The sequence below is a fragment of the Tamandua tetradactyla genome, chromosome 4 (assembly GCF_023851605.1).
Source record: "Tamandua tetradactyla isolate mTamTet1 chromosome 4, mTamTet1.pri, whole genome shotgun sequence".
In the NCBI taxonomy this organism is placed as follows: domain Eukaryota; kingdom Metazoa; phylum Chordata; class Mammalia; order Pilosa; family Myrmecophagidae; genus Tamandua; species Tamandua tetradactyla.
In genome coordinates this window covers 12,774,776-12,801,887 of record NC_135330.1, presented here as the reverse complement: position 1 = coordinate 12,801,887, position 27,112 = coordinate 12,774,776, and the positions used below count along the sequence as shown (strand labels likewise).

Genomic DNA, 27,112 nt, shown 5'->3' with positions numbered 1-27,112 from the left:
GTTACATCTTTTGTGTACAGCCATTTATCAGCCTGTTTTATGTCAAGGCCTCTTAGATCCCGGGTTCCTGATGCCCCCAAATAGTAATAGCCACCATTTATTGTGTGACCATGCCCTGTAGACATTTTCAATGAATTATTATTTTTCAGTTTCACCTATTTAGAATCTACCTACATCCAGACTAGAAGCAGAATGAAGAAAGCATGAGACGTGACATCAAATGGACTTGGGGTGGCGTCTCTGGTTTGCTCTTGTGAGGAGTTTTAGGAAAGTTTCTTCACCTTTATGAGCCTTGGGTTTTCGTAAATGTATACAGCTCTGGAGACAGATGAGATAATGGACTCACTGCAAAGCAGGGATTCAACGCTTTTTTAAATTTTTTATTGTTATTTGTTGTCTCCCTGACCACATCCGAGAGGAAATAACAGCTCTGCACTGATGACACCTCTGTTCCTGCACTTCCACCCTGGGGTCTGCATCTTTGACTCGCTTTTTGGGGTCTCTGAGCTTCAAGTTTTGACCTGACCATGCCAGGGTTGTCCATTAATCTGTGCACCAGTCAGCCAGCCACTGACTCTGCCTCCTCTCCTTCTCTGCTCTCTCCTAGCCAGATCCTGGGTTCCAGGCTTGGAAGCCCTTGGACTTTATCCAGCAAAGCCCAAGGGCCTTTCCTTTTATTGGGTATGGCAATTTGCCCACGGAGAACCTTTTGTCTGGAGTATTTCCAGGCAGTAGTCCATCTTGTCTCTGCCCTGAATGTGAGCTTTGGACCTTTCCCCCTGTGCAAATGCCCTGGCTGTACCACCCAGGGTAGTGCTGTGCTGTGGCAGAAAGAAGAGCACTGAGTGAAACAAATGTTTTCCTCACGGGACCACGTCCCACGAACTCTGTCCTGGGAGAGGTCATATTTATTCAGGAACTGTTTGCTTTTCTGGTTCAATGAAAACAAACAAGTAAGCAGGAAACCACCAGGGCCAAGTTGAAATGAAAAGTAGGTCAACTCAGAAGGTGTAAAGGAAAGTGTTGAAAGATATGCACAAATGTGTCTTTTAAGTGTAGCAGGGGGATACTAACTGAGACTAAGCCAGGTCTGAGTGAGCTCTGGGACCCTCCCCAGCAGTCCTCGGCCCTTAGGCTAGCTGTTTCCATTGTCTGCATGAGTGAGTGGCCTGGGGAGAAGAGAAGGACAGCGTTCACAGAGATTGGGTCTGACCCCCCGAACCTGCCCTGAGGACTATCAGAACTGACCCTCCCCCGAGGGGACATAAGCAGAAGAGGGTCCATTTCATAAGGGATTTGGGTCCCCCAGCCAAGCCTGGTGAACAGGTAAGAATTCAGGTAAGAGTCATCCATTATTGGCTGGTTCTAAGAAAAAGCTTGCGGCCTCATGAATAGATGTTGCCCTGTAAAACCCAGTCTTTCACCACTGAGCAAATCCATAGAACAACTTTCCCCCCCATTTCCCTGCTCTTCACCCTACCCCTTGACAGCCTGCCTCCCTCTTGCATCTTTATTTTCCCTTTAAGGCCACCCGTATGCCTATCTTAAGCTGATACCACAAACCCGATTTCACAGGGCAAAAATGCCATTGGAAAGCAAAGGGGCCTTGGTATGTGATTTCCTGCCTCCATTTAGCTCTGGCACATCAGAGAGATGCCCTGCCATCCCCAAGGGTGGGAGACACCGAGAGTCACCCACTGTCCTCGGCGTCCCTCTAAGCCTGCCCATGCACATGCACTTGGCTCAAGCTCCATCTGAAACCTCTTGAATTGGGAAAGATTAGATGCTGAACTGTGTGTCCTGGGAACGACGTACAGTGCCTGGTGCCCTGGGGTGGGGGGTTGGGGGTAAGGCTTGGTGACTTACCAGAGAGTGGCACAATTATCAGAGCAGCGTGGGGCCTGGAGGGTCCGGTGCAGTGGGAGGACAGGTCAGACTGAGCTCAGAGGTGAAGCTTGGGGTGAGCATCTAGGCCATGGGCTAAGGGGTGGGTGGGTGACGCCTCTGGACTGGGTGGTGTTACTGCTTGATCGTCTAAATAGCAGAAGTAGGGAAGGAACTTTAAAAGCTTGCACGGTGGCCCGCTGGGGTAGGAGTCAGTTGGCGGCCACTGCAAGTGATCTAGTTCTCTGGGACCTCTGGGGGGCTTTGCCCACACAGGAGTTGACACCTTTGCCCCGGCTGCTTCTGGTTTGGTTAGGTTTCGGCACCTTGAGTATGTGAACTGCATTTCGACTTCTCAGTCTACAGCTTCTGAGGTGTTAGAGAAAATTGGCTGCCTGTGCCAAGCTGACTGTGCACCATTTCCTTCGGGATGAGGTGACCCCAGGGGAAGGTGGCTGCTGCTTAGGTTAGGAATCTTCCAGGACCCAGGCAGACCTTGACCTGAGACAAGGAAGGGTTAAAGCAGGAATCATAAACTACTTTAATACTTTAAAGGAGTTGTGGGGTAAAAGGAGGCTGGGTGGGGGGATAACAGAGTGGGGACTCTTATCCAGAAGAGGCTTGAGGTCCAGGGACCTCATTCCTTAGGGTTAACGGGCAGGGGAGGTCAGCTGTGAGGGACACTGGCTGTTGGGGTACGAGTAAAGTCAGTCCCACTCCTTGGAGGTGGAATGGGGGAGCTGCAGGTGGGGGGCAGCTCTGGCTATAGAGGCAGGTGGAGCAGTAGTCAAGGGCAGGGGCCTTGGAGCCCACACATGAACTTGGATCCTGGTTCCAGGTATTAATCAGCTGAGATACCTTGGTCAAGTCACTCAAACTCAAAGTCAGCCCGGGTCCTGGGAGACCCTAACCTGGGCCTCTGGTCCCTATCTCCAACGGGGTATAATGACTCATTATACCCGCATCACAGGGCATCAGGGAGGTTAAATGAGAAGAGCAGGAGGGTCTTAGACAGTGCTGATAGAACTTTCTGTGATGATGGAAACGGGCTCTGGGTTGCCCTGCTCAGAAGTTGACAGCCCCATGTGGCGAGTGAGCACTTCAAATGTGCCTAGTAAGACTGAGGAAATGCATTTTATTTTTTGCATGGGCAGGCACCAGGAATCGAACCTGGGTCTCCGGCATGGCAGGCGAGAATTCTGCCTGCTGAGCCACCATGGCTCACCCAGAAATGCATTTTAAATTGCATTTAATTTAAATTAATTTCAATATAAATAGCTACATGTGGCTAATGACTATCTTATTGCACATCTCAGGCTTAGAACAGGGCCTGGCAAATAGTAAGAACTTGATAAAGGTTAGCTATTGTTATAAGGGAGGTCAGGAAGCTTTAAGCCACCAGAGCCTCCTTCCCAACCTGAGCTTTTTACCGATGAGACCCCGAGACATGCAGCAATTTGGGCAGTTACTCTGTTATAAAGTCTGCTGGGGGTGAAGCCTCATTCCTAACTGGAACTGGAGACCCAGTGAAAAGCCAGAGACCGTGATCTCTAAGTTAGGTCTGAAAGAGAAGAGACATTAGAGAAACACGTCCAAAGTCTAGGATTTAGGCTGTGAGTTGAGAAAAACGGGAGTAGAGAGGAGATGGAGCCAGACAGGGAATAAAGCTCGGCCTGGGCTGCAGAGGACAGGAAAGGCCATGAGACATCAGCATCACCCTCATTCCCTCCTTCCTTCTCCCTTCCAGAGAGCAAATGGAGAGAGCATGGAAGGGCCAGAGGCTTTGCTTGTGTCAGGTCTGCAGTGACCCCTTGTGGCTACATGGACAACAGTTCCCCTAAAGAGAATGTTCTTTAACACTGAAGTGTCCGTCCATCTGTCTGTCCATCCATCAGGCATCCATCCATCCATCCGACTTTTCTGGTTTTTTAGCACTTGCTCCACGTCCAGGCCATCCTTGCCTCCAGGAGCTAGGAGAACAGACAGGCAGATACACGGTATTGTCTTTGTGTTTCTCAAAGTACTTTTTCTCATGCCTTCAGTGTTCGTTTATTATGCTGTATTGTATTTGCTTAACTTGTCTTTCTCTACTTCCAGTCTGGGAGCTCCTCAGAGGCACGGGCCATGTCTAGTTCATCTTCGCGTCTCTAGGGCCAGACAGTCTGCGGTGGTTCAGGATGCACCAAAGATAATTGCTGGAGGAGTTCTGGAGTCAGAAAGATCTGGGTTCTAATCCTGCTGCAGCTGCTTCCTAGGTGGGGGGTCCGGAACAGTGACAACATCACTACACCCCAGATTTAAAACCTGTGACATGGTAACAATGACGCCCACTTCCTAGGGTTGTGGAGAGGGTTATACCTTTGCACACACAATATCTTGAACATTCATCCCTTCAGCTCAGTTGGATTCTAACCTTGCATCGTGGGCACCTTGTACTACCAGTGCTACACTACCCTTATCTTGTCCATAAATCCAGTCACTCCATTTCAACTGGATCATTCCCATAGACGCTTCTGAAAGATGTTCAAGTCTCTACAAAATGAGCTGAACTGAACCAACCATGCTTCCATTGATTCCATGCCCACTGCTGGCAGCCCTTCACCGCCCGTCTACTTGAAAGAGCTGTCTAAGCCAGACCCTACCACTTGGCATCCTGAGATACAATGATGTGCCTCAAATGGTTATGGGTGTTATAAGATTTGATCTTAGTCCTTGGGGCAGCTGGGGGTGGAGGTGGGGGGTCACATGCCAGCTGACGGCAGCCTTCCTCCATTATTTCAGTTGCCACTTAACTATAATTTTCTATATGTGCCATGATGTTAAAGGGTTTCCGAAACACTGGTGTCTATTCTCCCTTCCCACTCACCCCTCTAGCCGCTCTAATTTGTCTTCAGCACATCCATTTTTGAACTCATTCTATCTGATTGCATGTTAATAGCATTGCTTCTGACCTCTCCCTCCTTCCTTACACACTGCCCCCTCCAGGGTTCCCTCCCAGCTCTCAGCCTCTCCCTCCCACTTTCCTTTTCAGGCTCACCTTCTCTTGTCACTTTGAACCCGTTTTTCCAACCCCTGTGCCAGACCTCTTTCCCTGTTCACTCTCTGTTCTCTCCCTAAACATTCTCATTTGTGTCCGCAGTTTATCCTATCACTTCTCTTCTGAAGAATCCCAAATTTATCTTTTGAGGTCAGCTCATAACTGTGCTGCAGATTGGAATATCTCCCCTCGGAGGTCTCAGAGGCTCCTGAAACTCAGCGTGTCCACACTGAGCCCAGCTACTGCCTCCCACCAGGGCCTCTTCTGGGGTTTCCTAGCTCAGTCACAGCCCCACTCCCCATCCCGCTGTGCAAGTCAGACACGTGGGTGTCACGACTCAGATTTGGCCCCAAGAGCCACCGTCCACTGTAAAATTAGCCCCACAGAAATGTCCTCATTGATGGGAAATTTGCATTATAGTGGTGCGTGTGTGTACACACTTTATACTTTCCTCATTATCTCCTGCTCATTTCTCAGATTCCAACTTATAAACTTCTTACACAGAAACCCTTCCTAGCTACCGGCCCCCCCTCCGGCTGGGTTAGGTGCACTCACATTCCCTGTCTTAGTACTTTCATACCCTCCTGTGTGCATTCTCCCAGAGAACTGGAAGCTTCTTGAGGACAAGGAACATGTTTGTCCTGCTTCGTGCAGTACCTTCAGTGTCTGGCAGAGTGTGTGTTTCACAAATCTATGCTGGATGGAGAATGGGATGAAGTGGGGGTCCCCCCACTACCAGTCCTGCTTATGCACAGTAACCATCAGCGCAGTGGCTGTTGGATTGTAATCTCTTCTGCTCTCCTTCAGGCCCTCTTGTTCTCATAGTCATAAAGAAGTGGGTTTTAGGGTGAGGCTTCTGCCCCTAATGATAATTGGTTGGCTCTGAGTTAGGCTAATATCAAAATTAATTCAGTACTTTATTCCTTCCTGTGTGGCAGTGTAAGAGCATCTATGCTGTTCCTTTGATGGGCAACTCCCCCCGCCCCGCTCTGTTTCCTTACTTTTAATTTTATACAAACTTCATTACATCCTTCCTTGCATGTATCTTCCTAGGCAACATGTTAAAAAGTTTTCAGTTATGCTTAAGATAGGACAGCCTTGGCTAGAATCCTGTGGTTACCCAAAGCAGCCTTGGAGATGAAGGAATGGCTCCATAGAACAGGCTGCAAAATGATGGAGGCTCATTTTCCCCTGGAGATTGAGGAAGAAAAATGTATAATTAAAATGACAAATTAGATTTTTTTGGGTTCTCTGTTTACCACTGTCAAACATAATCCATTTCATGCATTTATATAGAACGCAAAAAAATGGGTCAGATTTAATTTTCTTCAACTTGCTCATTTTCCCCTCCAGTTCTATGGGTAAGGACAGAACTCTGATGGAAATGGGAGCCTCATAAGACTTGTGCATTTAGAGCAGATGGTAGCAAAGGGTTTAGTGCACTGTACCCTGTGAATAGGACATCCATGAGCAAGTAAAAAATTTAAAAAAGGCAGTGAGGCATCTGGGAAAGAAGATGGGGTTTGGAATCAGACCTGAGTTGAAATCTGGCTCAGCTGTATGGTTATGTGGGCTTTGGATTCCAGTCTCTTTCCCTTTCCCATAGTGCCCCACCCTGACTTCATTCCCTCCACTCCCTCCCACCATGAATTTCTCTCTGCTGGATTCTTTTCACCTGCATTCAAACATGTGCAAATAGCATCTAAATCAAAACAAACCTCTCCCTTTGCCTCACTCACCCCTTCAGCTTCCACCCATTTCCCCCCCTCCCTTCCTAGGCACGATTCTTAACAGTCGCCCACTCTCGCTGCCTCTTCTTACCCACTCCCCAGACTTGGATGGCCTGGCTTCAGCCCACACTGTTCCTCCGAAACTGCCATTGTTAAAGTCACAATGACTTCTCTGTTGCCACCGCCGACGGACGATTGTTTGACTTCCACTTATTTGGCCACTCAGGAGCATTTTCAAGAGTTGAAACCTGCGTCCCCCTAGAAGCACTCCTCCTTCTTGCCATCCGACACCATCACCCTCTCCTGAGTTTCCTCGTACCTGTCCCTCCATCTGCGTCTGTTGGCTGGATTCCCTTTTCTTGTTGACAGTAAATGCAGGCATCCTCAGAGCTCAGCCCTAAGCTCTATTCTCTTTATTTACAAAGCTTCCTTATGAGGCATCTGGGGAAGAGCGTGAGATTTGGAACGAGACAGTCCTGAGTGGCTTTGAGTAATGTGCTGATGACATCCAAATTTATCTCTCTTGACCTGCCCGAACTCTTCCGTGGACTTTGGCCCCGCATGCCCAACAGCCGCCTGCTCTACGGCTGCACTTGGAGAGTTGACAAGCAGCTCAGACCTAACATGTCCAAAACAAAACTCTTCATCCCTCCCCTCCTTGCTGGGAAAAACAAACAAACAAAGAAACAAACAAACCTTTTCACCATGCCTCTCCTTCCCCATCAGGCTTTCTCATTTCAGCAAATGGCACTTCCAGAAACCTCAACCAGAAACCTGTCATCCCTCATATCTAATCTATTACCAAAATCCACCCACTCCTCTCCAAAATGTAATTCCAATCCCCCTTATTCTCTCCATCTTTATCACCACCATTACAGTGCAGCTCCCTGCTATTTCTTGCCTGTTTTTGTACTTCAACAACATATGTGTTTACCAATCACAGATACATAGTATTGCTCAGTATATTAAAATTTTCATGTAAGTGGTATCCTACAGTGGGGGAATTGTGCAACCTGCCCTTTCCACTGCATTGTTTGTGGGATGGATGCATACATGGCGCCCTGTCTGTCATTTTCACTATGACATAGTATTTCACTGGATCTAAATGTTTAGCTTTACTCTATTCTAATGATGAATGATGACGCCGTTTTCCGTTTTTGGCCATTATAAACAAGGCTGCAAAGAACATTTGTACTTGCCTCCTTGTGCACATGTTTGAGAGCGTCTCTAGGGTAAACCTTAAAATCAGAATTTCTGAGTAATAGAGTCCGTGAATCTTCAATTTGACTAGATTGTGTCAGATTGCTCTGCAAATTAATTGAACCAATTTCCACTCCCATGGCCAGTGGGCGCCTTCTGGGAGCTCCACAATTCGCACCAAGAGGAGTCGGGCCCCTGGCTGGGATCAGCGCTAGGCGGCCGGAGCGGCATGGGGATGGGGGTGGGGTCGGATGATGGGGGTGGGTGGGGGGTGGATGATGGGGGGATGGTGGGGGGGGCACTGCTCTTTTCCTATTGAGCTCGGTTCATTGACTGGCTTAGTGGTCTTTGGGGAATGGGATCCAAGAGACCCCTTCAGGCTGGCTTGGTGGTTTTTGGGGGACAGGATCCTAGAGATGCATTTAAACTAAGCGGGCTATAGTCTGTGGGTCGCTTGGAGATGTGGTTTTAACCCTTCTCTCCCCCCATTTTTTTTCTAATGTGAAAGCAGTATAAACAAATATTTCCCCTTCTTGAACTAAATCTAAGCAGGACCCGGGTTGCTAAAACAAACAACTACAGGCTTAACATCCAACAAATGCAATGCTAACATTTTCATATATATTTGCATCAGCTGTTGTGTTTTTAAGAAATAAAACTTTCTATTAAACTTGAAGTTCTTCTCCCCATTCTCTCCTCCCCCCTCCCCAATCCCCAATCCAGGAGGCAGCCAAGATCCTGAGTTGGGTGGTTATTCAAGTAATTTAATTTTATAATATATGTATCCATAAACAGTTTATGGTATTGCTTGCTTTTATTCACACAAATGGTATTCTGACCCTAATACTCTACAAGTTTTCTTTCTTACTTACCCAACGTTGTTTCCAAGATACATCTTTGTTGATGCTAGTGGCTATGGTTCCAGTATTTATTCACTCTCCCAACCATATATTTTTAGATTGTTTTCAGGTTTTGGATATTCAATCAATGTTGTGCATACACTCCAAGAAGGCAAAGATTTTTGTGTTTTATTCATACTCAATTTTCATGGTCTATGACTGGGTCTGGCACATAGTAGGTGCTCAATAATTATGTTTTGAATTTATGAATAAATGAACAGCCAGGCACATGTCTTTAGGTTGCTCACATAAAGATTTTGTACAGAATCTGAAGAATTTGTGTATAAATGGAGGTGAAGTGACTTGACATTTAGGTGAGTTTGTTGCCAATATCACTCTCTGAAATTATTGTACCGATTTACACATCCTGCAGCATTTTGAGAGTTCCCATTTCTCTTTGGCCTTGCTAACTTATTATTTTGGTGTACGTCATGTGTGTATAATCTGATGTAGACAAGTCATATCTTATTGTTTGTTTTAATTTGCACTGCGCTTACTCCTTTCAGATTTGCTCCACCTGGCATTTCCATTGTCTTCTTCTGGGTTATAAAAATGAACAGAAGTGGGTTGGGGTGGATTGAAGGTCGTTCTCAAGGGTGCAGCCTGACTCCTGGGTGAGCCTGGAGCCCTCCTGCATCCTGACCTCTCTCCTTCCCTGGAGGGAGTTCAGCACCAGCGCCAGGCCAGACCTGGACCCCATGACTGAAGAGAAGACAAGGTGTGGAGACCCAGCATTGCCTTCCAGGCCGAGTCCTGCCTTGAGCTCTGAAGGCAACCTGTGCAGGGCAGTAGAGGGCACCCTGCGTGTCCTGTTCTGGTCCGTTATTCTCCAGGTCTTCAGCCAGTGGAGCATGGGGCTCAAGGTGCTCTGGAGTTTGCAACTGCCTTGACTCCTGGGGGAGGTGTGTGTGTGTGTGTGTGTGTGTGTGTGTGTGTGTGTGTCTGTCTGTCTGTCTTTGGAGTCCCCAATGTCCTGTATCACACACGGAGTGGTGCAAAAATATTGCCTCCATTTACAGGAAAAACCTATCACATGGTCTGTTTGGGTCCTCTGTACTGACAAATCAACTGCTGTTTGGAAGAGAGGGGTGGATTGCAGGGGTGCAACTGAGGTAGAAAGTTGGAACTCACAGGGCACCCCTTGGCCTTGAGACAATAGGGAGAAATACAGAGCACTGGACTGAGTGCAGCACTAGGGGTCATCGCCCCTCTGGACCTCTGAATCGGGTCCACTGGGATATGGAAAGAACCCAAGATTTTAAACGGGGACACCAGTCAATCAGCAGAGCAGTGGGTGTGTGGGAGCCTGTGACAGTCCCCATCTGAAAGACAGAAATTTCTAACACATAAGGGTGGCACTCACTTGAGATTCTTTCCCATTTGACAAGCATTAAAAAGTCATAACCTGCAAGCCCAGAGGGTGGGCACTCTGACTTAACAACCCTTTTACTTTCTTTTGCAAAGCATTAAAGTCATTAACTGCCAGCGAGCAGGGAAAGCAGGTTCTTACTTAACTCTTATCTTCTGAAAAGTCTTAAAAATCAGCAGCAGTGAGACCTTGTCTCTCTTTGGCAGTGTTAAATCATAAAGCACCACACTGCTGCTAAGTAATGGGGCCGTTCCGTCAAAGCGTAGTTGAAGAAAAACTGGAACCAGGTGACATGTCCTCTGCTCAGGGACCTGGGTGACTCCATGCTGTTGATCAGATATGATCTCAACCCTTTGGCAGGGTTTCTGCCCGTTCACCACCTCAATCCAACCACGTATTTTCTGTTACCTACTGGAGGAAATTTTTACTTCGCCTATGCCAACCGGGTCTCTATATCTTCCCTCCCTTCCCCAACACTCATTCATCTTGCCATCTCTTTCTCTGTCCCCTTATGTAAACTAGGCACATGACACACAACATTAGTATTTTTAATAGCAGCCAATATAGTATATCCTCTAGGCGATCTAATTATGCCCTGTACATCTCTTTATAGGTTCAACTTTTTGATGGCATTTTACCAGACTCACTCCTTTATCTCTTTAATCACCCCAATGGTGCGTAAGTATTTATGGGTGACAAAATCAACAAAAAGTTGAATTTGTCCATCTTTATATGTATCTTGGGGGGGGGGGAGGTACCTGTCATGTAACCCCCACTAGATTAAAACCTTCCTAGATTTATTCTTTTCTATCCACTTCTTTATCCATGTGCAGATGCCCAGGTAGAAGACAGCATGCCAATTAGCTTGTCACCTCGTGGCTATTGAGCACGCATTTGCCAGGTACTGTGCTGGGTGCTGGGATGTTAACTTGGTCCTCAAATAATGAACTGAATCATTATATGTGAGCAAAGGGCTGTGAAGTAGGAGGATGGAAGCTTTGGAAGTATGTGGGAATATGAACAGAGGGAGAGTAGGATGTTTAAACCTTTCCCTGAGGAGATGATGTGTAAACCCATAACAACAGCAGGAGGGAGCGTTGGCAGGTAAAGAGGTGGGGGAGCCAAGTATTCCACACAAAGGGAATAACGTGCCCAGACTGTGATGAGGAGAGAGCACAAAGTATCTGATAGTGTGTAGTAAATGGCTAATGCAGCTGGCTTGGGAAGGCCCAAACCCGACACATTCTAAAGATCTTCAGGACTGGCCCTTGGCTGGTTCCTGGGACATGACCTTGGAACATCTCCTTCCTGATGAAGATAACTTTGTATGTCTGAGATCTGGGGCCACCCCAGTTTACCCTAACAGTGACCCTTATTGTAGATGCCTACTTCCCTATGCCTAGGCTGCTCTGGGCTGAGCTGTATCTGTTTGACCTCTGTAGGGGCTGGCGACTGAGGAGCTAAGGTCATCATGCGGGCATGACTTCTAATAAAAACTCCAGGCACGAAGGCTTGGATGAGCTTCCCTGGTTGGCTATATATATATATATATATCCTTATATATATATATATATAAGGATTTCTTTAATCTGGGAATTTCTCCATGTGTTTTAAGCCATCAACTCTTTTTTTTTTTTTGGTATGGGCAGGCACTGGGAATTGAACCTGGGTCTCCATCCGGTTGGTAATATTTTGTATGTGTTGTCACACATTGTTACTGGGAGAATAAAGTGCTTTCTGTGTGACTCCACTGGGAGAGGACAACTGGAAGCTCATGCCTGGTTTCTCATGGACTCTGCTCTAGGTGCCTTTTTCCCTTGCTGATTTTGATCTGTACTCTTTATCTATTAAAATGTAAACTCGAGTATAACAGCATTTCTGAGTTCTATGAGTCCTTCTAGTGACTCAGCACACCTGAGGGTGGTCTTGGGAAACCCCAACACAAGCTGAGCAGAGAGAACGAGGGCCGTGGGGGAGGGGAGTGCATAGGCGAGGAAGGACAGGAAGGAATCAGATACCCCAGGACTAACAGGCCATTGCCCAAGATGGCGTGGCTCTGTCTGTGGACTTGACGCCAGTGGGGGCTACTTGATTTAATTCTATCCCATGGCCCTAGGCTGCACCCAGCCCGGATTAGATTTTATGAATGGCATGCCCAGAAAACATGGAAACTAAAGAAATTTGCTTGCAGAGAGGTGAGGAAGGCCAAGGGCACATACCATTTTCTGAGGAAGGTGAGAAATATCACCTTTTGGGCATAGCTGCATGAATTATCATTTCCCACAGGGTCTAGTGGGTTTGGAGCAGAGTTGTTACTAAATATGTATTGGCAAAGAAGAGACAGGGGTGAATTTGTTACAAAAGCTAGGGGGAGAGAAATCCCATATCCTTAAAAAACTCACATGACATCACTAATTTGTTGCATAATCATATATCCATGGTGACAGAATAAGTCAAGGGAAAAATAGGGTAAAAGAGTAGTTGAAGCAATTTAAGCAATTTATTGGCACAAAGGACCCAGTTACCAAGGTTGCAAATAAGTCATCAGCTTCAGGCACGGATGGCATCAAAGTGTTGCTCAAATTTCTGCTTGCTTGGACAAGCATGCTTCCTTCTCAAGAGTATGCCTTGAATTCATAATAGCTAGGGAACATTTTTTAAAGTAATGGAAGAAGTGCTTACGTAACTTACTTCTAAATCATCCAGGGACTGCATTTTTGATGGTGCTAAAGGCTGGAGGCAGAAGCCTGTTAGCAGTGATGACTGGGCTGGTAGTCGGCAGCTGGCACCTCTTAAGTGGGAACAGTACTGTGGGGGTGGGGGGTGGGGGCTGCTGCGTTAGGGAAGCCACGGGATCAGAGGCCCACTGATGGCTGGTGGGTCTAAATGCAATACTGGGGGACTCAAGATGATCTTATATAGATATTTTTAAATTACAATGAAATCTTTTCTCTCTGCTCCCAAGGAAAGCAGTTTGTAGTTAGACAGCTCCAAGTTGAAGTCCTGGTTCTAGTTATGTGACTTTGGGCACATTAGTTAAACTCTCTGGGCATCAGTTTACTCATCTGTATACAGGTCATCGTAATAGTGCCTTGTTCATAGCGTTGTTCTGAGGAGTAAATGAGATAATGTAGGTAAAGTACTCGGCAGAGAGCTTGGCGTACATTCAGGGTTCAAAAAGCAACAAAACCAGAAAGGTTATTAGGGTTTTTAATATATCAGCCATGAAAAGAATTTTTGAGGGCTTGATGCCAGTCACACACACCTCAAGCCTAGTACGTTGGGCAAGGACGTTTGCCTGCTGTGACTCAGAAGAGCCTGTAAGAATCAGCTTTACTCTTCTGGCCTGACACGCTCAGTCTGCATTTTGAAGAGCTGCACATAATTCTGGAGCTGCTGGCTTCACTGTCAGGTGCAGGGTTGTTCCGTGGCCTCCTAAAAGGATGAAGAGAGTGGCTGTCAGAGGGCGTGCTGACAAGATGGTCTGCAAGGCCAAGCACTGATCATGAAGACAGATTCTGTGGGGGGACTCTGGAACCAGGGGAAGGACAGTTTTGGCAGGCAGGAAGTCTGGTCAAAGGAATGTGAGCTTGGGTTTGCATCCCAGCTCCTTCAGACTAAGTATTTGGTTTGGGGAAAGTTACTTATCTCGCTGAATCTCAGCTCTCTCAGCTATACAAAGGGGAAAATACCTGACTTGCAGTGTTGTTGTGAGGATACAATGATAAAAAGCAATGCATGTAAAACACCTGTTACCTGCTAGGTGCTTCCTAAATGGCAACAGTTATAATCATATAAACAAGCAAAATGTGAAATGTATCAGTGGTAATTGACATTGTTTTGTCATAACACAATCCTGTGAGACCATGTTAGTTTCCCTCTCAGAAAGAATGGCAATATGTAAAACAGAAAAAGGTTTGATTGGAAGCTCGGCAAAGAGGTACAGTTAATTCTGGGAAATGGTTTATGGGTTGGATCAAGTCCCTTCCCTAGGACACATGCTCACCATTGCACTGGGATGATGTGGGGGTGACAGGGTGGGAAGTCCGAGGGGTTGTGCACACTGAAAGCAGTGTTATGAAGAGCTGTCAGGTCAGGGACTGTGATGACAGAATGTAGTTCAGAGCAGTCTGGGGAGCTGGCAGTGTGCGGGCAGGGTGTGGGCCTAGTGCCCCACTCTGGTCCTCTCTGCAGCAGGATGAGGTGTGCTGGGACACACAGCCCATGAGGCAGTCATGGGACCTAGAACCAGACAGCAGAAGGACGTCCTTTAGGTCAAGTGGAGGTGAGAAAACCAGGTCAGGACTCTTCCCAAAGAGTGTGATGGGTGCTTTTCCTATCCCGACTCGAGCTGCTTCTGCATCAGAACAGTTTTCTGGAAGAGGAGACCAAGAGGTGATGGGTGAAGAGCCAAATGATATGGAGGGATGTTTTCCACATAGAAAAGCCTCCACTGGACAGGGAACTCTGATCACATACCAGAGAATAAACATGGGAGGAAACTAAAAACAAGGGGGCAGGATGTTGGAGTAGATGTTACTGCAGCTATGCCCAACAGGAACTCACTGAAAATAAGACCCTCCTGCATACAGAAAGTCAATGGTGTCCATCTCCAGCTTGAAAATCCACCCTGGGGAAAAGTGAGGGACTGGGGATGGGTGCCAGCCTCTGCTTGAAAAGGTAACGGTCTCCTGAGTTGGTCCCTTCTCGCCTGCGAAGATGTGTACATCCACAGGAGAAATCCCCATAGGAGAGAAGTTCTACTCCGATAGGAAACAAAGGCTTGTGATTGTGTCTTGATCTGATGTAGAAGTTCTCAGCCAGGGGTGATGTGCGCCCCTATCCCCTGTTGTAGACTGAATCACGAATCCCAACAGAAGGCATGTTCTGATCTTAACCTGAATTCCTGGAGGAGTGAACTTATTTGTAAATAGGACCCTTCGAAGAATCATCAGTGAGGTGTGGACACATTTGTGCACAGGTTCATTGAGCTCCTACTGAGATGTGGCTAAACTGAACCAGGACGGGCCTTAACCCATGTTAGGGGAGGCCTTACAAAGAGAAGCCAGAAGTCAGAGAATGTCACAGGAGACCAAGGCCACGACCCCGTGATGGAGGACTGCCAGCATCAGAATACTACGGGTTCTAGGAGAGAGGGAGAGAGCATGGTCTGTTGAGGACTTCCAGCCTTCAAAACCGCAAGACAATGACTTCCTACAGTCTCAACCAACCCATCGTGTGGTATTCATCACAGCAACCCTGGCAAACTAAGAGGTCCCCTAGGAGACACTGGTAATGTCTGGAGACAATGTTGGTTGTCATGGCTGGGGAGGGGAGGGAGAGGGGGGCGTTCTACTAGCATCTAGTGGGTAGAAGCCAGGGATGCTGCTAAATCTCCTACAATGCACAGGGCAGTCCCCCATAACCAAGTCCCAAATATCAATAGTGCTGAGGTTTAGAAACCCTCATCTGATGGTATGTGGAGGCTCTCTGTCAAAGGAGGTGGCCTGTCCCTTGACTTATCATCCTGGTGTAAGACTGAATGGGAAGTGTCATGGCTAGTCTGTTACCCTTCATCGGTGGCCAAATACAGAAGAGGGGGTGGTGGGAAACAAAGCATTTTGGGGTAGGAGTGAGCCCAAAGGGAGCTTCAGGCTGCTTTCCATGATAGATGGCAGGATAAGAGCAAAGTGTTTCATCTTGAGTCAACACTTACTTATTTAAAAACCGATTTCCTTAAGCACATAATTATATGTTTATTTCCCTAAGGAACTCTTGAGGCAGAGGAGACCTGTTTAAATTAAGGGGATGGAGGCTGCACACAGGGCTTTAATGGAGTTAGAAAAATTTTCTATCTCCTTCCAAGGAGCCTTGGGAGGAAGGGAAGGGCAAAGGTTCCTCTCCTGCAGTGGAGGGGATCTGAGGGAGACGGAGGCACATGGGAACAGAGGGGCAAAAATGGGGAGGATTGACTGTGGGTCCCCAAGCACATCAGGATCTGAGCAGAGACTGAACTCTGGTGTGGTTTTAAACCTTTAAGCCTCCCGCCTCTCTCACTCCATCCTCGAAGCAGAGGGAAGGGGTCCAGAAGTGGGCTATTCACACCCATCCTGCCTCGCCTTCTTCACAGGGATGCACAAGCATCCCCACCCCCCATGCCCAATGAAAGATGTTCTGATTCCCATCAAGAAACAGAAACGGGCCATGATGTCGGGGGAAGGGATAGTGGGCAGAGTGGACAGAGCTTTCTTTTGGTGTAGGGGGTAAGAGTGAGAGTACTTCCTCTGTGTGCTAGTTTTCATTTCTCTGTTGCAGCCTGAATGCCTGGACTTGTGAGTTTCTTCTCTTTGGGAGATGTCCTCATTTGGATAGGCTGAGACCAAGGGAAAAGAATGAAGGACTTGATTATTCAGATTTGACATACAGAGACAAAGTAAGGGGGGCTTAAAGTCTCTTACTCTTAAGTTGCTAAAATTTTGGCTGATGTGCATTTTGTGTGAGAGTGAACTGGGTGGGTGGCGGTACAAGGGAGAAAAGAGGAAGGAGCAGTGGGTGGCTTAGCCTTGGCTATAAGGGATGGGACTTATGGGGAACCTTTGACTCTTCCCTCCTCTATGTCTCCACTGTACCCTGGTGCATGTCTATCATAGTGCCCATTATATGTGGGTGAACTCTATCTGTGCCCATCTCCTCTAGGAAGCTGAGTACTCCCGAGGGCAGGAATCATATTTCATTCAGCTGGTAGCCACTGCATCTAACAGAAGCAGGCAAGAGGGCTTCACACATATTTCCTGATGAATTTCTACTGTATTCAGCCCAGTTTGCCAGGGCAGAAGAGTGGACAGGAACATAGGCAGAAGCTATAGCAGAAAGAGACCATTTGGCTAGTGTACCCAATCATCCTATCTCTTAGATACCATGTGTTACTGGTCATGGAAGGATGGGGTCCAATGGGAGAAGTGAAAGGTAAGATCTGAGAAACATGGCAAAGCCCTTCACTTAATTATCCAATAACTGCTCGGGATGACTGCCCACGCTGGCTCAATTCCAGCATTCCTTGGCCTGAGGCTGTGTGGGGTAACTCAAGGGTTGGAGGTCCCAGTAGAGTAGAACAGCAATCACGGCCAGTGAGAGGTGCCTAGCCCTTGAGAGATGGTGATGGTGGTTATCTGTGAGTACAACATCCAGGCCTTCCCTGTCCTGAGAAGGATAAGTGCATGTCACACACGGTCAAGTATGCCTAGACCGAGGGGTTGTGTCCACAAGGGTCCTCTTGGCCCACTGGTCTTAGAGATCCTGGGATGCCAAGAGATCAGGCTGCTGAGGATTTACATCCTTTTCATTTACCAGCCCCTGAGAAGCTACAGGCAAATAAAGTATTGTTAGGGATCAAAGAGATGGAGTTTCAGCATCTTCAAGAAGCTAATATGTGCTGTAGTCCTGGCCCATCCTTCTTCCTTCTGGGAACATGACCTTGAGTCACTGATTATTTGGCCTTTCTCAGTCTCAACCACCTTAAAGGGTCAGGGGTGGCCTGGCTGCCTTTCCTATGTCACAGGGCTATTGCAAAGATCAAATAAGTCCATGTGCAGGAGTGCTTTGTAAACTAAAGTGCTCTGCAAATGTGAGCTGGTTCTTAGAGATTATTTATTCTAGGCAGCAGCAGAGGAACCCCATCCCTCCAGTAAGGCCCCAGCCATCCCTTTGATCAGATCAGGAACTGCTTGTAGGGGATGGCTACCTGTTTCTTGAGCCAGCTAGGAGCTGGAAGGCTTACCACTTTAGTACACTTCCAGGTCCCCTCTGCCACATAGCTCAGGAGAGTGGGGGACTGGCAGAACAGCTCTGAGGCCTATTTCGTTCTCTGGTAGAACTGGAAGACCGCTTTCTCTTGCTCGTAGGTCTCAATGGAGCCAGGCCGAAGGCGCCTGATCTCAGCGATGGCATCTCCTGCAGTCAGGTGCCACTCCTTCACCAGGTAACAAGCCAGCATGGTGCCTGTGCGGCCAAAGCCCAGCATGCAGTGCACTCCCACTGCCTGAAAGACAGGAGGCGGGTGGATGGAGCCCCAGGCCCTTGCAGCACTGCCCTGTCCCTCCCTTGGGCCACACTCCTCTCCACAGCTGCTTCTCCTGGGTCAGGCTCAGGACTCAGCACAAGGACAGCCAGGTCAGGGACGGCTGGCTCTGCACCTGCGTGGCTCGGAGGCCACCAGTCACTTCAGAAGTGGCTGGTTCAATCGCTGGGCTCCTGGCTTGTCTCCCCACAATCCTCTACCAGGTCAATCCAATACAGAAGCTACAGCCCTGTGTGGCTATTTCCTTGAATACCTAGTCAAAAGTGTGACGTGGTATAAAACGTACAAAAGATTTTGAAGATGTAGTTCAAAAATAATGAAAATATGTCATGAAGATATTACTTTATATTGACTACATGTTGAAATAATACAGGCATACCTAGGAGAAATTGTATATTTGGTTCCAGTCTACCACAATCAAGTGAGTATTACAATAAAGCGAGTCACGTGAATTTTTCCCAGCGCATATAAAAGTTATGTTTACATTACACTTTAGTCTGTTAAGTTGCGATAGCATTATGTTTGAAAAAAAGCGAGCATACTTTAATTAAAATGTGGAAGAAACAAAAGTGAGCACATGCTGTTGGAAAAATGGCCCGGACAGACTCGCTCCACACAGGTCGGCCACAAACCTTCAATAGACAATGCAGTATCTGCCGAGTGCAGTAAAGTGAAGCCCAAAAAAATGAGGCATGCTTGTAATGTTTTTTACTCCTGGGTTAAATAAACTACATTATCAAGACTAATATTACTGGCTTCTTTTTTACTTTTTAAAAAATGCAGCCTCTAGAAAATTTTTAGATTACCCATGTGGCTCTATTATATTTGATTGGGCAGTGCTGCTTTAGAGATTGCGAAATAGCCTCCGTCTGTCTTTAACCCCCACACTTTCTCCTTCTCAACTCACAACCATGTTAGCTGGTTCTCTATTGACTCTGCTCAGTACCTGCTTCCCCCTCTCCCTTCCTCCGCACATTCACTCTCCCCCAACCCCCACTCCTCGCCGCTTTCGTTCTCGTTATGCACCCGCTGTCTCCTAGCCCCGTCCTCCCCGCCCTCCACCCCGAGCACCCTCAGGGTGCTCTGGCCCCGAAAACCCTCAGCTCCGCCCGTGCGCTCCGCTGACCCTTTCCAAGTCCCTCCCCCTCAGCGCTGACCCGCCCGCTGACCTCTCTCCGCGCGTTGGCCTCGTCCACCAGCTGTATGAAGCGGTCGATCTGGTCCGGGGCGGGCGGGCAGAAATCCGGGATGCGAAACCGGTGCAGGGTGAGCCCCGGGCAGCTGTCGATGTGGGGAGGCCCGCGCTCCGTCAAGGACACCAAGTGCCGCACGCCCAGGTCCCACAGGAACTGGTAGTGGGCGGGGAGCCGCGGCAGCGCCAGGCCCGCCAGCCGGCCAGGGAGCACCCACGAGAAGTTGGGGGGCTCCAACCCCATGGCTGGGGGAGGGGGCAGAACAGTGGGTCACCTGGGGCAATGCCGGCCCAGTCCCGCTCGGCCGATCCCTCCCCTCGCCCGCCCCGGGCCGGGTAACTCGCCACCTACCTGGCACTCGCCGCCTCGAGGCCACGTGTTCCCTTGGGCGCCGCCCCGGTGACGTCCTCCTGCGCCCAGGGGATTGGCCCAGCCGCTTGGGGGCGGGGCTAGAACGCCGAACTCTCCTCTAGAGACCCAGGAAAGCTGGAGATCCCGCGCCGGCCCTGAGGAGGACACTCTTGATTGGTTGGATAGTCGGTTGTAGGCGGGGTTATTGCAGCGATGCCCACGGAGATTGGGGGACAGCCCAAGCAGCCAAGCAAGAAAACACAGGTTTTAAGAATTGAATTGTGTTTTTTTTTTTTTTGGTGGATGAAGCAGCCCGGGGTCGGACTCTGCTGCTCCCTGGCGGCCACTTACAGTTATTTTATTACTGGGCAACTACCCCTTCCTCCCCGAGAGCCTGGCTTACTTTCTTCACAGTGGATACCCAAGGATCTAAGAAATAACAAATGTGCTTGTTTGCCTTAGGGGAGATCTTCTACAATGACTCCAGTCATTATCAGCGACTTTTTGAACTCTTCTAATAAAGAAGACTCACTACTCTACAAGGCGGCTATTCTCATTTTTTCGTTGTTGGAATTATTAAAAAATACTGGACTGCCATCTGGGGCCCTGAAGTCTTATCTGAGATAATAATTATAATCATCATCCTAATAACGATGTCACAGTAATGTTTATTGAGCATTTACTATGTGCCAGACACTCTTCTAAGCAACCACTTTGTATATACAAACCCTCTTAATTGCCACCATAAGTTTATGAGGTGGGTTTTTCAGTTTCCTTGTTGCTAAAGTGAATACCATGCAGTGGGGTTGACTTAAACAATGGAGGTTTATTGGCTTATGGTTTTCAGACCGTGGGAAGGCCAAATCAAGGCATCATTAAGGCAGTGTTTTCCTCCAGAAGACTGCAGTGGTGAGTCTGGCTGCTGGTGATCTTTAATCCTGGCTTCCTCTGTCACGTGGCAATGCACGTGGTGGTCTGTCCCTTCTCTTCCGGGTTCCTTTCACTTTCAGCTTCTGGTTTGCCATGGTAAAGTTCCTATATATCGACTTGGCCAGGTTTGGCGTCCAGTGTTTGGTCAAGCAAGCACTGGCCTGAATATTACTGTGAGGACATTTTGTGAACTTCAATCACCAGTAAGTTTATTGCTCTATGGCTGACTTCTTCTACAGTCAACTGAGGAGATTGCTTTAAACAATGGGAGAAGTCTTAAGCCAATCAGTTGAAGACTCTGAAATGAGAAGTGATGACTTCATCAGTCAGAAGAAGAATTTCCATCTCTACGTCAGCCAGCTTCTCCTGGAGAGTTCACTGGCATTCCCAGCTTGCAGCCTGTGCGATGGAATTTGGGCTTGTCTGTATCCCCTGTTGTGTGAGACAATTCTTATGAACATCTCATACTATTTACAGATATCTTCTGGTGTTTCTGTTTCCCTTGAGACACCTCACTAATACATGACTGCTCCCTCTGTGGCTTTCTCTCTATCCATCTGAATTTTATTTTGCTTATAAAGGACTCCAAAATAGGATTAAGACCCATCTTGATTATATGTGAGAAAATTGAGGCATGGGAGCACTTCAGATACTTGATCAATAGATGGTTTGGGGATTTGAAACTAAGCCTGGCCCACAAACTTTAATTACCACACAGTACTGTTTACAGAGTTAAACAGAAGGCTACTTCCTCTTCACATAACCACTTCCATGTTCCCAAATTTGTCTGGGTTAAACACCTGCAGTTTTAAATTTTCTTCATATTTCATGGTTTCCAGGCTCTCTGGGTCACTTCCCTTGGGCAGGCTAGACAGTTTGTTAGTGTTGTTCTTATAAAGTGAACACAGTGTCCCAGATGTGATCTGACCAGTCCAAAATCTTGTTATGAGTAATGTGCTTCTGGTGATGCAGACTCATTATAATTATGAAAATATAGTTAACCTTTATTGAATTTGCTCATGCACCAAGCTCTTTGCTAAGTGCTTTCTGGAAGAACCCCGTGTGGAAAATATTTTTTGTGTCTTTGTAGGTGAATAATTTGAGGCTTAGAGAAGTTGGTTAATTTCGCGAATGACACACAACTAGTAAGCAGCTGGTTGAAACAGCCAAGGTCTATTTAATTCTAAGTCCAGGACACTCAGCCATGAAGATGTACTGCCCTCCCTCTGCCCTTATCTTACCTGCAACATACACATTTGATCATTTATACCTCTGGCTCCATCAAAATGAAATGAAACATCTTCTGCAAAAGTTTAAAGACAACTCTGACATTGTGGAAAATGCACTCACTGTTTACTCAGCTCTACTCTGAAGTATTATCTCCATTTATTCATGTTCTAGAGGCTGCCAAATTTACCCTCTCCTCCCTTTCCTTACAATTACAGCCCTGATTAAGCCCTTCCTGTTTCCACTTCCATTTCCCTATCAGGAATGCCCCAATTCATTCCTTTCTCTCTCCTTCCCTGCTGTGGCCTCCCGTCACCTGCCACCCGCCCCCCCCACCCCTTCCCATTACCTTCTCCCTCCTCCTTTCTGCCTCTTCTCTCAATCAAATGACTCCTCATGCTTGCTTATCATACTGCCTCTGGCCGCATGATTTCCAGCACTTGTTCCTTTGAAGTTACTCTTGTCTTAGTTCCTTTCCTTTGATCTCTTTTCTTTGCTTTCTCCATTCATTCTATGCTTCTCACATCTTTCCCTACCCTTCTTTGCCCCTTCCCTGCCCCCTTGAGACCCATTCCAAGCCCATGTTCAAGAGGGAAGACAGTTCTCTCTTCCTCTGGCCCCACTAACGGTGCTCCTCCCCCTAGTGTGTGCGTCTCTGCAGAGGTGGGAGCACATCCATCAACTTACCTGCTGGGAATTGAGTCATGTCCCCCACGAAAGGATGTTCAGGTCTCAGCCCCTGGTCCTGTGAGACCCATTTGTAAATAAAATCTGTGAAGACGTCATTAGTTAAGGTGTGTCCGAATGTTGCCACCAGCATGGCACTTTCCATAGAAGGGCCCTGGGACCTGTGCTATGAAAGAGAAACATGTCTCTCAGTGTGAAGGTGATTTATTGCAAGTGCACTTTGCAAGGAACTGGAGGAATCTTCCCCAAACAGTTCAAAGTGGGGATGTAAGTTAGGGTTTTTATAAGTAAAGGGAAGGGGGTAGGGGTCAAAAACTAAGTAATGTCCACATGGTTCATTCTTGTCCGATAAGCAATGGTGTTGGACCTTCATGAGGAAGGCATGGGCGAATGTCTCGTCTTGTGTGGTCTCAAGCAAGTCTTGTTTCAGCTTCAGTGATTAGATTTAGATATTTTCATGCAAGCCCTTATGTGCAGGGTCTTCGTGATGCCCTTTTTAGCTGACCCTAAGTGTGCTGGTTTGGAAAGATTTATGCACCCTAGAAAAGCCATGTTTTAATCCTAATCAATCTTGTGGGAGCAACAGTGTCTTCTAATCCCTATCAGTACTATAGGTTGGAAACTTGATTAGTTTACTGCAATCCTATAAGAGAAGAAAGAGAAAGCTTTCTTTGGAGAAAGCTTCAGAACACCACAGAACCACAAAGCAGAGAGTCCACCTGCCAGCGACCTTTAGAGATGAAGGAGGCACATGTCTCCTGGGGAGCTTCATGAAACAAGAGACCTGGAGAGAAAGCCAGCAGATGTCACCATGTTCGCCTTGTGCCCATTTAGCTGAGAGAGAAATGCTGAATGTCATCAGCCTTCTTGAACCAAGGTATCTTTTCCTGGATGCCTTAGATTAGACATAGACTTGTTTTAATTGGGACATTTTCTCGGCCTTAGAATTGTAAACTAGCAACTTACTAAATTCCCTTTTTAAAAGTTGTTCCATTTCTGGTATACTGCATTCTGGTAGCTAGTGAGCTAGAATGCTAAGGAATGTCAAACTTTTGTCTTTTGAGGAGGAAGTCACTGATTTACTGGGCCACAGCACTGGATAGTGTGTGTATGTGTATGTGAGTGTGTGTGTGCCTGTGTGCACTTGATGCTATTCTGTTATTTTATTCCTGTAAGAAGAACTAAGAAGGTCTGGATAATGGCCTAGGAACTAAGTACGAAGAGTAAATTGCTAAGCTCAGCTAGGGAAAGCATATTCTCCACCAATCACAAACTGATGGAGGGTGGACCTTAATCCAATATAGCTGAAATTCTTATAAGCACTGGAAATTGGAAACACAGAGAAAAGCCATGGGGAGCAACCAGAAGTTGGAAGTCAGTGGAAGCTGAAAGAGAAAGACGAAGACACGGTTAGATGCATTGCCATATGATGGGAAAGCCAAGGATCAAGGATCGCTGCCAGCTAGCCCCAGAATTCCAGTGTTTGGAGAGAAAGCATAGCCTTGCTGATGCCTTAGTTTTGGACTTTTAGCCTGAAAACCATGCGCCAATAAACTCCTGTTGTTTAAACCAACCCATTGCATGGTATTTGTTTTATCAGCCAGGAAACTAAAACACTTTCTGAAGCGCTTCTCTCGGCCTCTTTCTGAGAAGGTCAGTTGGCTTGCTTTGTAGGAATTCCTGTCTCTCCTAGCTCTGCTCTTCCTTTCTAATAGCCCAGTGATGTAAAGAACCAGGGGTCCACCTGGGCTGTGTTCCGTTGTCAAGGATGCCATTTACGTTTCCTGTCTGGGCCCAGGGAGTTTCAAGCTACAAGGAAAAACCCCTCTCGGATGGTTTCCTGGTTAGGACCCCTGCATCCTAACCATGTCAGCACTCCTCTGCAATCCTCCCCCACCCCCACCCCCACAATGTCTCTTTCTCCTCTGTAAAGTGTTATCTGATCCTCAGAAATGATTTAGGTTCTTTCTATACTCCACTTTATCCTGTATAAATGCATATTTGCAGTATGGCAATCAGACATTAAAATGGGGTTACTTGTTTGTCCAGGAGCACAGATTGTGCCTTTCCATCTTTGAATTCTCCACATTTGGTATGGAGTCTGTTACACAGTGCTCAAAAATATCAAATGAACAAATGGATGGAAAAAAAAAACCAAGTAGAATGTCTATTCAAGCATGTGTGTACATTTCTGGGAGCGTATATGAATCTCTAGGATGATATGACAATTTGTTTGCATCTCTTTTTAACATCCTGCATTTCAGGACGTGCTGCATGTTGAACGAGCACCTCTCTGAGGTGTTCTTTTTCACGTGCCTGTGCTTTTAAGAGGAGAATGACTGCGTCATTCTGATCCTGGCTGAGTCGAATGGCTGTTTTATGTAAAAAGGGATAAGTCAGCCTTGCTCTTTATAGAACACTGCTCCTGTGGTGTGCATGCGTTGAGTAGTGTGTGTATGTGTCTGTGAGTGTATGTGTGCGTGTGTGTGCATTGAGGGGAACATATTCCTGGAGAACAATCTGTCGACACCAGTGGTGAGCTGAACATGGAGCCTAAGCAATTTCCCTGACTTCAAGGACTCACGAGGTCTCTGGGGGATTGAGACACAGCTCTAACGGTTCTAATAACATATAATAAAGTACCAAATTGCTTGTCAAAGACAATCAGATAATATATATTAAAAAGCTAATTGTGCAGTAAAAATAACAAGCACAAAGAAATCAGTGGGGGAGAGATGCACTTGGGTTAGAACTACCCAAAAAGCCTTTTGAAGATGAGGCTCTTGCTTCCCACATTGTCCTCTGTCCATTATGAAATACTTGCTGTAATTGTCTTTGAAAAGCCTAACAGAGCAGTTTTAGGCACCCTAGCCCTATCTTCCCCAGTGGGTTAGGCTGTTTGACCTTGTTCTCTTTCATACTGAAGCCCCAGTGGTCCTAGTTGCAGTTAGAGATGATGCTGGAGTCAAGAAATTCCTTCCCACAGGTGGGATTCTGTGTCCCAGCAAGGCAAACGATTGCTTGGTTTGGGTTGGAATTCCTGTGATCCTGGGATTCAGTCAGAATTCTCACTGTCCTAAATGTTCTGAAATTCCTGTGTCTAAATGTTCTGAAATACCTGGACCAAGTCTTTGAGACCAATGACCTAGAAATCGGACCTAAGAGTAAGGGATGGTGTGGTCGCCAGCCTCCCAGGTGGTCCCAGATGAGCCGCTTCATGCCTGTCCAGTCCTCTCTCATATTGATGGGGCCGGTTTAACCAATAGGGCATTGTGGAAATGAAGACGTGTGATTTCTTAAGCTAAGTCATAAAAAACACTGTGGTTTCTGCCTTGCTTGGTCTTGGGAGAAGTCAGCAGTCATGTTGTGAGCTGCTCAAGCAGCCTTATGGAGAGCTCCGTGTAAGGAGGAACTGAGCCGCGTGCCTTCGATCATGTCGGTGAGCTAGCTATCTTGGAAGTGGATCCTCCAGCCCCAGCAAGCCTTTAGATGACTGCAGCCCCAAGACCTTGGCTGTAACCTTATGGGATTTCCTGAGCCAGAACCACCCAGCTAAGCTGCTTCTGAATTCCTCACTCATGGAAACAGTGAGATAATAAATATTATTGTTTAGGACATTATGCTTGGTGGTAGTTTGTTACGCAGCAATAAATTACTAATATGGATAGGGATATCCATTTGAAGAAAAGAAGAGGAATCATATTCAGTTAACTCATTAGGTTAAAAAATAAAAATAAGGTTAACTAATAAAGTCAGTTATACGATAATCACTTGTGCTTTAAGTATGTGTTTATTTGTTGGGGATGGATTGTTGTGATAGGACAATGCTAGGGTTCTGCATTTGGAAAACCATGCAGTATAGGGAGTAGTTGGGGTGTGGGCTTTGTATGTGTATGGTATTAGGGGTATGGGAGTTTTATGTGGGATTCGTATAGTTACAGATGATACAAAGATTATTTAATTACTGGCCATGGCACAGGAAACAGCCAATCAGAATGGACACTATCAATCAGAGCCACTGATTTACTGTTTACTTTAAACAAACAGTAAAGCCATCGTGCTGTTTATTGGATGCATGTTGGCCTTGGGTGTAGAGGCTCTGAAATGATTTGGGGTGTGGCTAGATCACCTTGGACATTTTAATATAGTCCTTCCACAAGATGGCACTGATAGCTTTTCCGAGTTTCTCTTTTTTTTTCATCTTGTTGGAAAATATGTGGTTTGCATACTGTTCCAGATCAACCCATGACTGAAATTTCACAATTTACTGGGTTTTTTTTTTTTTTTTGTATTTTTGAAAATTCTTTATGACACTTAGAATTATGTTTTACCTCTAGAAAATTCCAGGAGCCCATTAAGACTTTATGTTAGGATTTTGGAGGATCCTGCCTTCTATCTGATGCTCTGATTATGGGGGTTGGAGATGGGAAGGAGTTATGGGGTGAGGCTTTGATTTCTGAAAGATCCATTAAACAAAGGCAGATGAGAGCAGAACGAGAGAAGAGGGACCACTTAATTAGGTAAGAGC

General features: G+C 46.8%; 1 protein-coding gene and 2 long non-coding RNA genes across 3 annotated transcripts; 1 reads left to right on the top strand and 2 right to left on the bottom strand.

Moving 5' to 3' along the window:
• The first annotated feature begins 880 nt into the window (after nucleotides 1-880).
• On the top strand, nucleotides 881-11,641 carry LOC143680025 (uncharacterized). Its single transcript, XR_013174019.1, has 3 exons — nucleotides 881-1,338; nucleotides 10,733-10,793; nucleotides 10,953-11,641. It is a non-coding gene; the product is annotated as an uncharacterized LOC143680025 (long non-coding RNA).
• LOC143680024 (uncharacterized) lies at nucleotides 3,791-6,779 on the bottom strand. The gene is made up of 3 exons (XR_013174018.1): nucleotides 6,743-6,779; nucleotides 5,923-6,112; nucleotides 3,791-4,135 (listed from the first exon to the last, which is right to left on the bottom strand). It is a non-coding gene; the product is annotated as an uncharacterized LOC143680024 (long non-coding RNA).
• Nucleotides 11,642-13,312: 1,671 nt separating the features above from the next.
• DUSP23 (dual specificity phosphatase 23) lies at nucleotides 13,313-19,874 on the bottom strand. The gene is made up of 4 exons (XM_077156595.1): nucleotides 19,741-19,874; nucleotides 19,366-19,634; nucleotides 17,897-18,157; nucleotides 13,313-13,554 (listed from the first exon to the last, which is right to left on the bottom strand). The coding sequence occupies exons 2-3, from the start codon at nucleotides 19,630-19,632 to the stop codon at nucleotides 17,972-17,974; spliced, it is 453 nt and encodes a 150-aa protein (XP_077012710.1). The 5' UTR covers nucleotides 19,633-19,634; nucleotides 19,741-19,874; the 3' UTR covers nucleotides 13,313-13,554; nucleotides 17,897-17,971.
• Between the last annotated feature and the right edge of the window lie 7,238 nt (nucleotides 19,875-27,112).

What these genes read in the sequence shown, in the direction of transcription:
- DUSP23 (XM_077156595.1), bottom strand. Translation starts at nt 19,632, where the DNA reads ATGGGGTTGGAGCCCCCCAACTTCTCGTGGGTGCTCCCTGGCCGGCTG. An exon ending in AGGCCAACGCGCGGAGAGAG is followed by an intron (nt 18,158 to 19,365) that starts GTCAGCGGGCGG and finishes CCTGTCTTTCAG; the next exon opens with GCAGTGGGAGTGCACTGCAT.